Source organism: Epinephelus moara, chromosome 17, assembly GCF_006386435.1.
Source record: "Epinephelus moara isolate mb chromosome 17, YSFRI_EMoa_1.0, whole genome shotgun sequence".
NCBI lineage: Eukaryota > Metazoa > Chordata > Actinopteri > Perciformes > Serranidae > Epinephelus > Epinephelus moara.
This window is the reverse complement of record NC_065522.1, coordinates 1905556-1918520: the sequence shown is the minus strand read 5'-3', so window position 1 is coordinate 1918520 and position 12965 is coordinate 1905556. Positions and strand designations below refer to the sequence as shown.

Here is a 12965-nt window from a genome sequence, read left to right as displayed (position 1 = left end):
ATGTAAAAATGTAAGAATTTAGGCACACAGATTTGTTTTTTTCATTGATATAAAAATTAATATAAAATACAGGCACATAGAGGGACATGAAATGATGGCAAATCTGGTTAGCCCAGATTGTCCTGAAAAAAAAAAAAGATATAGCATGTGTATGTAGCCTTTATAGTGACTGTGATATGAGCTTAAAAGTAAAAGCAGTAAAAATACCCCAAAAAGGCCTAGGGCCCATAGGGTTAAAAAGTACCGAAATAAGGTACCGTTTGGTACCGGTACCGAATTCCAGATACCGGTACCGTATCGGTTCAATTATGAACGGTACCCAACCCTACCTAGTAGGCACCATGCATTTTTCTTTGTACTCCTCACCTTTGTGACACCATATAATTTGGGAGCCATCAGTTCCATCACTCCACAGTAGAGCTTAGATCGGGCCCAAAAAATTCAGCCCGACCCGGCCCGAGCACGTTATGTCCGGGACCGGCCCGGCCCATCCAATTAACTGTAATTAACGGCCTGAGCCCGATTTAAACCCGACATTTTTCAATAAGTTGGCTGTTATAATTAACGCTAAGGACACACCGAGCGCTTTAGTGCCACAGAAGTCCTGCGAGTGTACTCGCAGGCGCTTGACTGTCCACACAGGCAGCGCATTTCTCCTGCGCTCTCCGCGCCGGTTAAACGTCGACTCCACTCGTCTGTTCCCGTCAGTACTCGTTTTTTCACTTCAACAGGTCATTTTAAATATAGGTAAGTCCATATTTTCATCGTTTTTTATAACGTAATAACTTAATGACAATTTGTCATTGCATGTCCATGTATTGAGTGTGTTGGGTAAACACTGAATGAATGGGGCATATTTTTTGGAGGCACAGAAAGCCGCTCCCGCTTGGGCCCGTGGGCCGGGTCGGGCCGGGCTCAGGCTCGGGCAGAGAATCTAAGCTCTGCTCTACTCCACAGTATAGAGTCCCAGTAGTCTTCATCTTTTTCAGCATCTTTTTCAGCAAATTCTAGGCAGGCATTTTTGTGCATGGGCTTTAGGAGAGGTTTCCTTCGTGGACGACACCCATGCTTGCCATTCCTCTGCAGTGTACGCTGTATTGTGTCACAGGAAACAGTCACCCCAGTTTGGCTTTCTACTTCTTTAGCTAACTGCAATGAACTTGCATGGCAATTTTCTTCAAACCTTGTCATCAGAAGACGCTCCTGTTTAGGTGTTAACTTCCGTGGACGGCCTGGACGTCTCTGTGAGAAGGTTACAGTTCCATCTTTGTTAAATTTTTGTATCACTTTTGTTACAGTATTCTGACTGATAAGTAAAGCTTTGCTGATGTTCTTGTAGCCTTCACCTTTTTTGTGTAAAAAATTATCTTCTGAGGTCTTGTGACATTTCTCTTCCATGTGGTGCCATTACTGACAGTTACTCCCTTTTATAGTTAAAGGGGAAGTTCCATTTTTTACAACCTGGACCTTATTTCTGGCATTAAATATGGTTGTTTACTCACCCAGAGGAGGTTGGTGTCATTTGGAGTCCTTCGGAAGATATTTAGATCCGCGAGAGCCGTGTACATCCATATAGTGGGAATGATCGGGGCACCGACAATGAAGCTCTAAATAATAATAATAATCTGCAGCGAAACTCGTTCATTTCACCAATATGTTTTTATGAATCGCTAGAGTTGCTTGTCATCATCATCCGGGTCACTTATACTGACCTACTAACCTCTGACCAGGAAATTCGTACTTCTCTCTTTACCACCGAAACGTTCACCTTTCTGTTTCTCACTTTGTGTCACTGAGCACTATGTAATAATAAATTCACGTTTTGCATAAGAAGTGCCTCTGCTTTTTGTGCAGTGTGTGGGCTGTTCTACACAAGCAATGAGAAGAAACTAAAGAAATGTAAATTCTCATAGTTATTTACTTATCAAGCAAACAAATTCAAGGAAAATAAACAATTCATGTATGTGTGTAGGCTACTTACTCAATCGAAAGTTGCCTGCTCGGTCCTGCAGGCTTTGGCTGGGTCTTCCGGATTACTTTCGGGACACGAAAAAAAGTCTCTACACAGCACGGTTGATCATAGAAGTGAAATCCTCTGTAGTTGTGAGACAGTCATTTCTGGAGACATCCAGACGTGTATCTCCTGGCCTCAAATCCCACTTGGAGCAACAAAGGCATTCCTCCTCTGTTGGCATAGTGGAACATTGTCCACAAGAACACCACCAGTTAGCATCTATTCTCAGATGTGCATCGGTTTGTTGTTCTCTGGCCAGCTGTTCCTCTCTCTGCCTCCGCATCCTCCTTTCAAAGAGCTCCTCATCCATATACTCTGGCTCAAAACGGTAAGGACGTCCATCATATTCAAAGTCGTTGTCCACAACCTCAAAATCTGACAATATTCAGTCATGTTTCAAAAAACTAACAGTAGCAAATTCCAGCTGTAAACAGAGCCGTGCTGCGGGTGTGCAGTGGCGCACCTGGATGACATCATCCAGATCAGACGTTAGTAGGTCAGTATAAATGACCCGGATGATGATGACAAGCAACTCTAGCGATTCATAAAAACATATTGGTGAAATGAACGAGTTTCGCGGCAGATAATGTGTTATTTAGAGCCTCATTGTCGGTGCCCCGATAATTCCCACTTTATGAATGTACGCGGCTCTTCCGAAGGACTCCAAATGACACCAAACTTATCTGGGTGAGTAAACAACCGTATTTAATGCCAGACATAAGGTCCAGGTTGTAAAAAAAGGAACTTCCCCTTTAACTGTCTGCTGGACACCTGTTTAATGAATAATTAAGTCTCACCTGTGGTTGAGTTCTTGTTAATCAGAATTTTGTAATCTAAACTTTCTTTCTTTCTCTCCTATGACTTTCATTGGGGTGTACTCATTTTTGCAACATGGTCTTGAATGAATTTGTTAGGAAAATTACTTTTTTGTGTGTGCAAATTAACAAATCCTGTTTGCAATCAATCACCCACATTTGTGGGAGTATTTTGTAGTATAGCATCCCATGGAAAATATTGATTCTGAAAGAAAACTAAAGGTTTTCTGAAAAAATCTGTTGGGGTGTACTCATTTATGCTGAGCACTGTATATCTTGATATTTTTGAACCTCCTCAAAAGCACTTTATCAATGCTAGGACTAAATCTAACATAATATTTCAGACCAAATACCCTCTCTAAGCGACAAAGTTGTGGGGATGACTACTAATTGTTTTGTTTGTTTGTTTTGTTGTTGTTTTTTCAGAAAATATTTAAACAATGAGATTTTTGATCAATAATTATCAATAATGTGGATATAACGTTAAGTGGGTTAAGGAAAGTGTTAAAACAAATAGAAAAGTCTCATAAGTTGACACATTTACATCACTTTGCTCTAATGCAGCCTTTACAATGAGGGAGAAACACCATTTAAGCCATATCACAACACAACAATATCTAAAATTTTAAATGATATATAGTCTCATATCTCGTTAACAATATAATATGTTCATATTGTCTAGCCCTAGGAAAGATGCAACAGGCAACAATCCAGTCTCCAAGAATGATCAATCACAGTACAAGAACACACACGCAGACTGGAGAAAGTGAATTGATGAATAATTCATTGTAGCTCATTGATCTCTGTCTCTCTCCTTCTCCCCACATAGCAGTAATTTGATCCACGGGTTAAGTGCAGAGTTCGCTCTAAAGGTAGCTGCACACATTCCCATGATGCATTTGGACAAACACAAAGGACAACATGTCCTGTTTCCTCCTCACTGTGCCTACAAATAGCTCCAGTAGACATATGTTCATCACATTAAAATAGTTGCGGACTTATTTTAGGGACAGAATACATCATTGTAAGACCACAAGCCTGTAAGACCACAATACAGTGTGCTACCAATTAGAAAGACAGAGCTGATGTGAATAACCCAGTCTCACTCCAAAGTCGTCGAATACCAGTGCTTGGTCAGTGACTTCTGGCATCAGACACAGACAAACAAAGCTGTCCTTTCATGCTAGCATGATACGTGGCCAGTTGCCGTTAAACAGGGGGTCAGGGGAAACACGGTGGGACGACTTAAGTTAAGGGGGCAGAAGTGAGTAGGGTGAGTGGGAGGGGTGAGGGATGGGTCCAACAACCACTGACTTTCACCCAAGAAACAGGTGTTCACACTTTTTCATAAACCCAACCACATGCGTGTTGGCTAAACGTAACCATGTGCGTTTGTTGTTGAATGACAAAAACATCAATTTGCAGTGTTGTACCAACTTAGTGCATTTATTTTGAAAGAGACTGTATGCAAATTGTACATTTCCTGTGAAAACAGGAGTGTATATTGAAAACAGACAATGCATGTGACAGGCTGAAGTTGACATGATGTCCCAGGATGTCACCGATCAATGCACCCAGGGTACCTTGTACATCATGTCAATGTGGAAAGTCCATGACCAAATGTCAATATTTGACGAGGTTGGGGTGAGAATGTGTCGATGTGAAATACATTTTGACAGTATGTGAATGGTGCGAACTTTGTGTCATTTTAAGGTATGTCTTCACCATGTTTCTTTTCCTACACCTAACCACAGAAACTTTACTTGCCTAAAGCCAACCTCTGTAACTCTACATTAAGTGCTCAACTTTACATTAAGTACGTAACATCATTTACAGGGCGCCAAAACCATCATATCATTAAAACCGTTGTATGAGGATATGTTGAACTATTACTGCCTTCAACAATCACTACTAACAATGTGTTCATTATTGACTAAGCTTTTTTGAGACCCACTGATCTATAGGGCTGACCTTCGACTCCATATTTAGACATTCGAAGCTTCGGAGCTCAGAACGAATACAATTCGAAGCATTCGACGACGGGGGAGGCGGACTCCGCTGAGGTCCGCGCGGACTAAAAGCAGACGTCCCCAAGCCCTGTGCGCACAAAGCTCAGATTTTGCAACCACGCGGACTCCACTCCGCGCACCAGTGTCACTCAAAAGACTGCTTGGCATGTATTTTTCACATCGCCATGACAGAAACGTGCAAGAATTGGGGGTAATGTAGTGTTTTACGGACATTTTCACAGGAAACTACAACGCGGAGGTGCGCTCAACTATGGAAGCCCGAATGACTGCGGACATTCCTCGCGGAATCCGTTCCGCTTATAGTGCACCCGAGTCTGTGAGCACCTTAAATTAAACCCTCGGCACACACTGCAGCACAATCAAACAGATGCGCAACTCAGAGCATCAGAAGTGTCTCTGACACCAGATTCAGAGCAGCTCTGAGTGCTCTGAGTGTGGTCGTGGCTCGTTGACGGGGCTAGTGTTGCGTTTAAGGCCTCCCCCCAAAAAACAAAACGGGGAAAAAAGCGCCAAAGCTTCGATTTTTTTTTTTTTCACAATCGAATCCCGTGCCATCGAATGAAGCTTAGAATTTTTTGGGTCAGCCCTACTGATCTATGTGATATGTGTGCTGTTGCTACTAGGGTTGCAACAGTATGCGATTTTTTACAGTATGACTGTCTCATAAAATATTGTAGCTTCATGGTGTCACGGTATTACAGAATTTATACCATTATCAGTCAGAATGACCCTTAAAGGAATGAAAACAGAAGGGTTATTGTTGATTGAACAAACGTTTGATTACTAATATTGAAACGTGAAACCATTTTGTTAATGGAAGTATGTGTAAAAAGTCTCCCCTTTGAAAATAACTATAATGAAGGGGAGATTCAACATCCAGTTGTATTTTTTTTCAGTATCATAGATCGGAACGCAAATGTCTGTGTATAAATGCGTGAAATTACAAGGTACTTCATCATACGCAAGAATGCAAAACCTGTAAATCCCACTCTGCCATGAAACTTTGTCACTAATTTGCAACACTGACCACAATGACAGGTCACCACAAAATTCTGTCCAAAAAAACAAAAAACAAACAAACAAACAAACAAAAACAAAAAACAGACATTGTTAACAAGACCTGCTGCTAACTTCTTTGCACTATCACTGATGCATGGCTAAAGGTCAGAATGTCATTAACTAATCTAGGGACTATGTTTCATTTCAGATTCATCACCCATGGTGATTGACAGGCAGACTTGCCACAGCCTGGTCACAGTGACCTCAGAGGGGCGGTGCATGTACTTTTCAGACTGCGCTCATTCAGCTCCAGAGCATCCTCTCCAGTTTGATAAAGTGTGCTGTGCTCTGGGCTCATCTCCGGTCACTAACGGTCAGAGTTACTGGGAAGTTGATGTCCGCTGCTGCTCTGCCTGGGCAGTGGGCGCCGCCTACGCCAGCCTGGAGAGGAAAGGCAGGGACAAGGGCACCAAACTGGGCCGGAACAGGAACTCCTGGTGCGTGGAGCTTCGCAACAACCATCTTTCTGCTTGGCACAACGACCGGCATGTACCATGCCAGGGTGTTGGGCAAACGCCTCTGGAAAAGGTCGGGGTCTGGGTAAATTATGACAAGGGCCAGCTGATGTTTTATGATGCAGACACCATGGTTGTCCTGCAGAGGTTTTCAGCAGCTGTGATGCCAGTGTTTGACAGGGCTCATCACCAGTTCACTGAGCCCCTGTACCCTGCCATACGGTTCCTGAGACCACCAGAGAACCAGCTGTGGCCAAATCATGTGGAGCTCTGTCACCTCCACACTCCATAATACTGCAGTCTTATTCCAGAGACAGTGATGTGGACTCTATCTGAATGTGTGCTAATGATGATGTGAAGAGTCTTTTTCATCCATGTATAGCATTACATCAGAGCAGCTGTACAGTATAATACATCAGCATACATGATAACAAATGGGACAAACTGACCTGAAGTCAATGTCCAGCAGCAGACTCTTCATTGGCTCATGTTTCTGTTCCAGGTTTCGCAGCTTGATCAGCTCCTGAAGTCTGGCACAAACAATCATTATTAAAAAAAAAAAAAAAAAAGAGAAATAAATACAGATTTCTAACAGTTTTCATAATCTCACTCATTTGAGCATTTTGTGGACTTTTGGCAGTTGCTGAAACTTCTGTGTATTTTCTCTAGAATGTTATTGCTGCTATGCTGAAGCACCTCAAAATATACATTTTGACCATGACCATACACTAGAGAAACCTCTGATCCCCACATGAATTTAAGTCTTTAGGTTAAGAACCTCTTTAAAAGGTCTTTTATCACATTTTCATGGTCACACTTGTAGTTCAGGTCAGTTGGTCCAGACCATGTGAAATGTTACATTTTGCCTTTTAGTTCCGCTCCCTTTCATGTTCCACCCAGTTTTTACAAAAGCACCAAGAGATGACAAACATGAAATCATATACAGCTGTGGCTTGGGAGGCAGAGCAGGTCGTTTACTAATTGGAAGATCAGCAGTTTGATCCCCAACTCCTCCATTCGAAGCATCTTTGGGCGAGATAGTGAACCTCAAATAGCTCCTAGTGGCTCACCTTGGCATTGGTTTGTGAGTGTGTGTGAATATCTGAACTGGGTAGCAGGTGGTACCTTGTATGGTAGTGTGACTCTATAGTGAAAAGCGCTTTGGGTGGTAGGAAGACTTGAAAGGCGCTATACAAGTACAGGTACATTCAAGATTTATTGCTAACTCATTGATTAGGCATTTTTGGTGATGTCACCTTGTTATGACTTGTCAAATACAATATTCAGTATTGTCTTTTATTTGTTTCTTAGCACTTCCTTGTGCGGTCCTATGTTGGTGTTTTTTATACCATCTGCATGTTCGAAATAAAGATTTTGAAATTGAAATTGAAAAAGTGCTTCATCATTACTGAAACTGGACCTAACGTGTCATAAATAATGATGGACACATGGTCCTTCTAATAAAGTAGGACATAATATTCAATTTATATATTTTAATTTGATTTTTAATTTCTATTTATGCACTTATTTTAACCTTGTTTATTTTATGTCTATTTTAATACCACTGTGTTGTTGTTGTTGAGGAGGGGAAGTGTGGTTGTTGTTTTTTATAAGCTGCTGGACAGTTGAATTTCCCTCCAGGAATGAATAGAGTTCTTTCTATTCTATAACCATTAACCTCTTCTGTTTTAACCCCACTTTACTTTTTGATGCATCAAGTTCTGTTATGTTCTACAGCTGCACTGCTCTCCTGGTTCTTGACGTGCTAATATTATCGTGCATCCCTACCACACAGTACTGGGGGTAAGAGAGATTTTTTTTGTAATTTAGGTGAACTGGTCCATTAAGACATTGAGACTTATCTCCCTCACCTGGGCGTGCCCACACACAGCACCTTCCTGTATCCCAGAGCAACCAGGGTGTCCAGCAGGAAGTGGGCACTGCGGTCAGTGAACAGGTACTGGGCATTGCTCTTCTTGTTGTCCAAAGGACGCAACAGCACACTGGGCCTCCTCAGCTGAGCTGCTGAAACGGCCATGGATCTGTGAGAGACGTGGGCCTCATGCTCTCCTGGCAAGAGCAAAATCTGACAATCCTGACAAAACTTCTTCTCCTCCACTGGGAGGGAGGCAAACTTTCTGAACCTGAGGGACAAATTACACACTTTTCAGAACATGTCAATTAATATGAACACTTTTTGTGAGTATGTTCTGAATTTGGTAAAGTTAATTTGATATTACAACCATTCAAATCCTGTCAAAAGTCAGCCTCAAGGAAATCAAGCTTCTAATGGTGTGAATAGAGACAATAATAGCAAACAATGCCAATAATCTGTGTGACCTTGTTTATCAGTTAAAGATAATACAGTATATGTTGTCTATTGACTTCTTACTGGTTACAGTACTCCTGCTGGGTAAACGGAGGCCTCTTTGACTGGTTCTCTGCTTCTCTGGCCAAAAGCCTGGCCTCTGACACCTTCACAGCAAGTGAATTAAAATGACAGAGGGTTCAATGGATCAATCGGGTATCAGACATGTTGTTAGAAGTCAGAAATCCAGTGAGCCTACCTTTTCATCCTCCCACTGGAAAAAGTTGCAGTCTTTTCTGTCTCTGCAGGCGGAGCAGGCATAAAACTTTCTGCCTTTCTCGCCCCCTTTTCTAACTTTTTCAAAGAGCAAGGTAGGACCTGGCAAAACACAAGTGACAAGATAGTTATAGACATTTTACGCTGAAGAAGAGGGATGTGTTTATCTACAATTTAGCAAACTCTTAGGTAGGCTACATATGTTGTTTACATGGTCTATTTCTATCATAATGACGCTAACGTTACACCCTGAGTGTAACACCATTTTAGGTGATAATTTATCCCGATACGAGCTTTTTGTGTTACATCCATATGCCGAATTCATTTAAAGACTCACTCATACAATGGCATAGTGTTAAAAGTATGTTAACATATAGCAAAGCAAAGCAGCTTAAATATATCAAATTTTCTAACGGAGTACTGTTAGGGTTTTGGCTGATGAGCCGCTGTGGCTGTCCAGTGCATTTAGACTTACCATGCGGACAACATGGCGCAGTTTTTCCGCCCTCTGAGAGAATAACCTCAATTGAAAAACTCTCGTCGTTAGGCGCGGTCACATCCATGTTGGTAAGGTTAAACACTTAATGAACTTTAACGTACACCCAAATTTCTCACACAACAGCTCAGCCCAAAGTGGAAGCCATGCATGCCGTTTCTAGTCGCGCATATTCGACGTCACACCATGTTCTCGCATAACAGGAACAGGCTATTTTTTTTTCTTTTTTTTTTCTTTATTGAAAAACATAAATCAAACAAACACAGACGCCAGGGGGGAACAGGCTCGTTCGAGATGAGCTGCGCCAAAGAGCATGGATACCAAGAGGCGAAGCTCCGTTGAACAGCCACTAGGGGCGCTGCGGAGGCGCTGCCGTCATTTTGGACTGTTGAGCTTGGACTGTTGCGCCCAGACAACATGCAAGATGTCAAGGAGAGAGGAGACCGTAGGATCCCGACAGGTAAGAACTCCTGAGGTGTAAGTTTTTAAGTGTTTTAATATCAATTTAATATGTAGGCTATATGTATATACATATATAATATATAAATATAAATAGGCTATAAATATATACATATATGTATATATATATATATATATATATATATATATATATATATGGCCTCTTGGACCATTTATATCAGAACTGATTACTGCTTTAGCATTAAAATATATCATATTAAAATAGCCTATATATTATTATTATTATTATTATTACTGCCCCCTTAACTGTACAAACTGTACATAAATCTTTATTCCTGACTGTGACGTCGCCATTAATGTGTTTCTAGTTAAAATATTGATTTTTTTTTTAAATTTATTTATTTTTGTTAAATTTTTTTGGTAGATTGGCTTATGGGGTGATTTTGAAGGAGTAATTAAGTTAATCTTCTCATAAGTGGATGTAATATGTAGAGATGCCATTTAGACCGTTTTTCTTCGTTTTGTTTTTTTTAAGTCTATATTTTGCTTTACAAAAACGTGAAAAAGCAGCTGTGGCCAAGCTATCACGAGTAGCACTGTAAGCATAATTAATAGCGATAAAAAGCCTACTTCAGTTTGTCTGTGTGTTTTTGTATGCAAGCGGGTCTGCTGCGGTCTGCTGACAGTCCAAAATGGCGGCGGTAGGACAAAACCATGGGCGAGTCTGTTGCTATGGGGCGTTCTATTGATCTTCGCCTCTTGGCATCCATGCTATTTGACTACGCCTCGCCTGGAAAGTGGACGAGAGCAGGCGGCTGCAGCAGGAGGCAGAGACAACAAGCTGTGGTTAAGTCGGACAGTTTCCCGACAGTTTCCAGCAGCCTTCAGTCCGTACAAGTCTGTATGTTTGTTGATACATTTCAATAAAAAAAATAAAAAGAAACACTCTAAAAGCAAACTCTGCCGGAATGCCATCTTATTCCTGAGCGCAGTGATGTCAGATTTCAAACCAAATATCACTGTATTAAAAATTCAACTCATTACCTGCTTAAATGAAAGGAAATAGGCCTAGCCTAATATCCTGGTGATCTAGTTCTGTTGTGTAGGGTTTTTAGGCCTGTGTAATTATTTTTTATTTAAAATATGATCCCTTGGTCTGTCTCATTCAGCTCTGTCATCTTCCTCCAGTTCCTCCACCTCAGATGCTCCCAAAGGCTTTTAACAAATCACTGACCCAGTTAACTGTAGGCCTATTAACAACACACAAAGAGGACACTAGAACAAAATGAGCAATAGGCTAAGATGTTCAACACCATGTGTGGTTTGAGATTCAAATAATTCGAACAAATGAACTCACTGTAGGCCTTATGTAACCATTACACCCAGATTGATCCATCCTATTTAATAAAAATGAAAATGCATTTCAGTCAATGCCAGTCCCTTTGACAATGCAGTTTGTTTACACCGAACAGGCTTGTAGTCTAAAATCAGCGGTACGCTGGTCGTTCCAATGGGCGTGTTCTTTCTAAAATACTACACTTCCCATGTCTGCCGCGCCGGCAGCGCAGTGGCGCTGTCAACCCGAGGATGCTGTGCTGAGGAGCAGAATGCTGGAAGCTGGAGCAAAGCACAAACAAGATGCCTGCTGTCACCCAATATAAGACAGGAAGTGATGGATTTATTCCTCCAAAGTAAAAGCATAAAGGCTGTATCGCTCTCTGTGTAGGATTGTTTTTTTTTCCTCAATAATGATTTTGTCTCAAATTTGTAATCACCATGAATTAAACTTTGGTTAGAATAAGACTAATAGGCCTAATGATTTTGTCTCAAATTTGCAATCACCATCAATTAAACTTTGGTTAGACTAAGAGAATGCATGTAGTGGATTCGCATTGCTTTTTATAAAGCTGTGATTGTATTATCACTATTTTGCAGCTCTGCTGATCAAAGCATGGACATACTCTGCAAAATCTTTAAGAAAAATATCTGTCAATTTGTTGTGTTTGCACTTTATTTGAATCAGGATATTATCCTTTAATTCTATATGGTTTTTGTTTGGCAGCCTGACAGTCATTTGAATTTTTTTTTTTTTTTTTTTTTTTTTTTTACATTAATGAAGGTTTTTGATGGTAATAATTCTGGAAAAATTCTGTTAAAAAAATCAGTGCTTCATAAAACCTTGTAAAAAAATGTATGTAACTTTATTGTTTTTGCACTTTATTTGAATTAGGATATTTTACTTTACTTTTATGGTGTTTGTTTGGCAGTCCAAGGCAGCCCCCTTATGCTGACATCGCTCCATTTAATGCATGTATAGATCCTGTTTGTGCATATATATGTGTGTATTTCGGGCCCGTGTGTGTACGAGAACAGAGTGAAAAATAATTTCAGCTTACCTTCTTCTACAATGTTTTCTGTATAAACAATCCTGCTTTTCTGTCTTTTCACACACTGAGTAAGACACTTGTCGAAACTGGTCTGTGTGTTTGATCGTCTGTACCAGTGAGGTATTAAAAGTCGGTAACGAAGGACACTGAGTGTTGCTGGCTTTTTCTTGTTTATACTGTATAAACAAGGCCTATATTATCATATATATGCTATGTGTACATTGTACATAATGCTAGAATTTTATGTGGGAAAATAAATCATGTGATTAAGGCTGGCAAAGCTGGAAACTGCCCCAGGGCCCTCAAATCCCCAGTTTCACTGCATGTCAGTGAGTTTGGGTAATCTGATTAATTCCTCATTTGTATGACAGTTTACACTACCAAAATAAAATATCATTAAAGTCAAGTTTTACATCATTAACTACTGTTTTGGGCCCATTTTGAAGAACAGCTTCTGTTAAGATATAGTTAAAATTAATTTGACAAATAAATGTCACCTCAAGCTTGACTCTTCTGGAACTTTTGTTCCTGTCACAATCAATCAATCAATCAATCAATCAATCAATCAATCAATTTTATTTATAAAGCCCAATATCACAAATCACAATTTGCCTCACAGGGCTTTACAGCATACGACATCCCTCTGTCCTTATGACCCTCGCAGCGGATAAGGAAAAACTCCCCCAAAAAAACCCTTTAACGGGG

General features: G+C 40.6%; 2 protein-coding genes across 3 annotated transcripts in view; one reads left to right on the top strand and one right to left on the bottom strand.

Annotated features, from left to right (window-relative positions):
- si:dkey-219e21.4 (nuclear factor 7, ovary) overlaps positions 1–6816 on the top strand; it is a 33625-nt gene extending 26809 nt beyond the window's left edge. Inside the window, exon 8 of the mRNA XM_050066967.1 lies at positions 6067–6816. Coding sequence (XP_049922924.1) covers positions 6067–6665 — 599 coding nt within the window. The 3' untranslated portion in view covers positions 6666–6816. The remainder of the gene's footprint in view (positions 1–6066) is intronic.
- zcchc4 (zinc finger, CCHC domain containing 4) overlaps positions 1–9647 on the bottom strand; it is a 62138-nt gene extending 52491 nt beyond the window's left edge. For both annotated transcript variants that reach the window (XM_050066956.1, XM_050066958.1), the window contains exons 1-5: positions 9433–9647; positions 8941–9059; positions 8766–8848; positions 8245–8517; positions 6823–6903 (exon numbers count right to left, since the gene is read on the bottom strand). In XM_050066956.1, coding sequence (XP_049922913.1) covers positions 6823–6903; positions 8245–8517; positions 8766–8848; positions 8941–9059; positions 9433–9520 — 644 coding nt within the window. In that variant the 5' untranslated portion in view covers positions 9521–9647. The remainder of the gene's footprint in view (positions 1–6822; positions 6904–8244; positions 8518–8765; positions 8849–8940; positions 9060–9432) is intronic.
- Positions 9648–12965: the final 3318 nt, after the last annotated feature.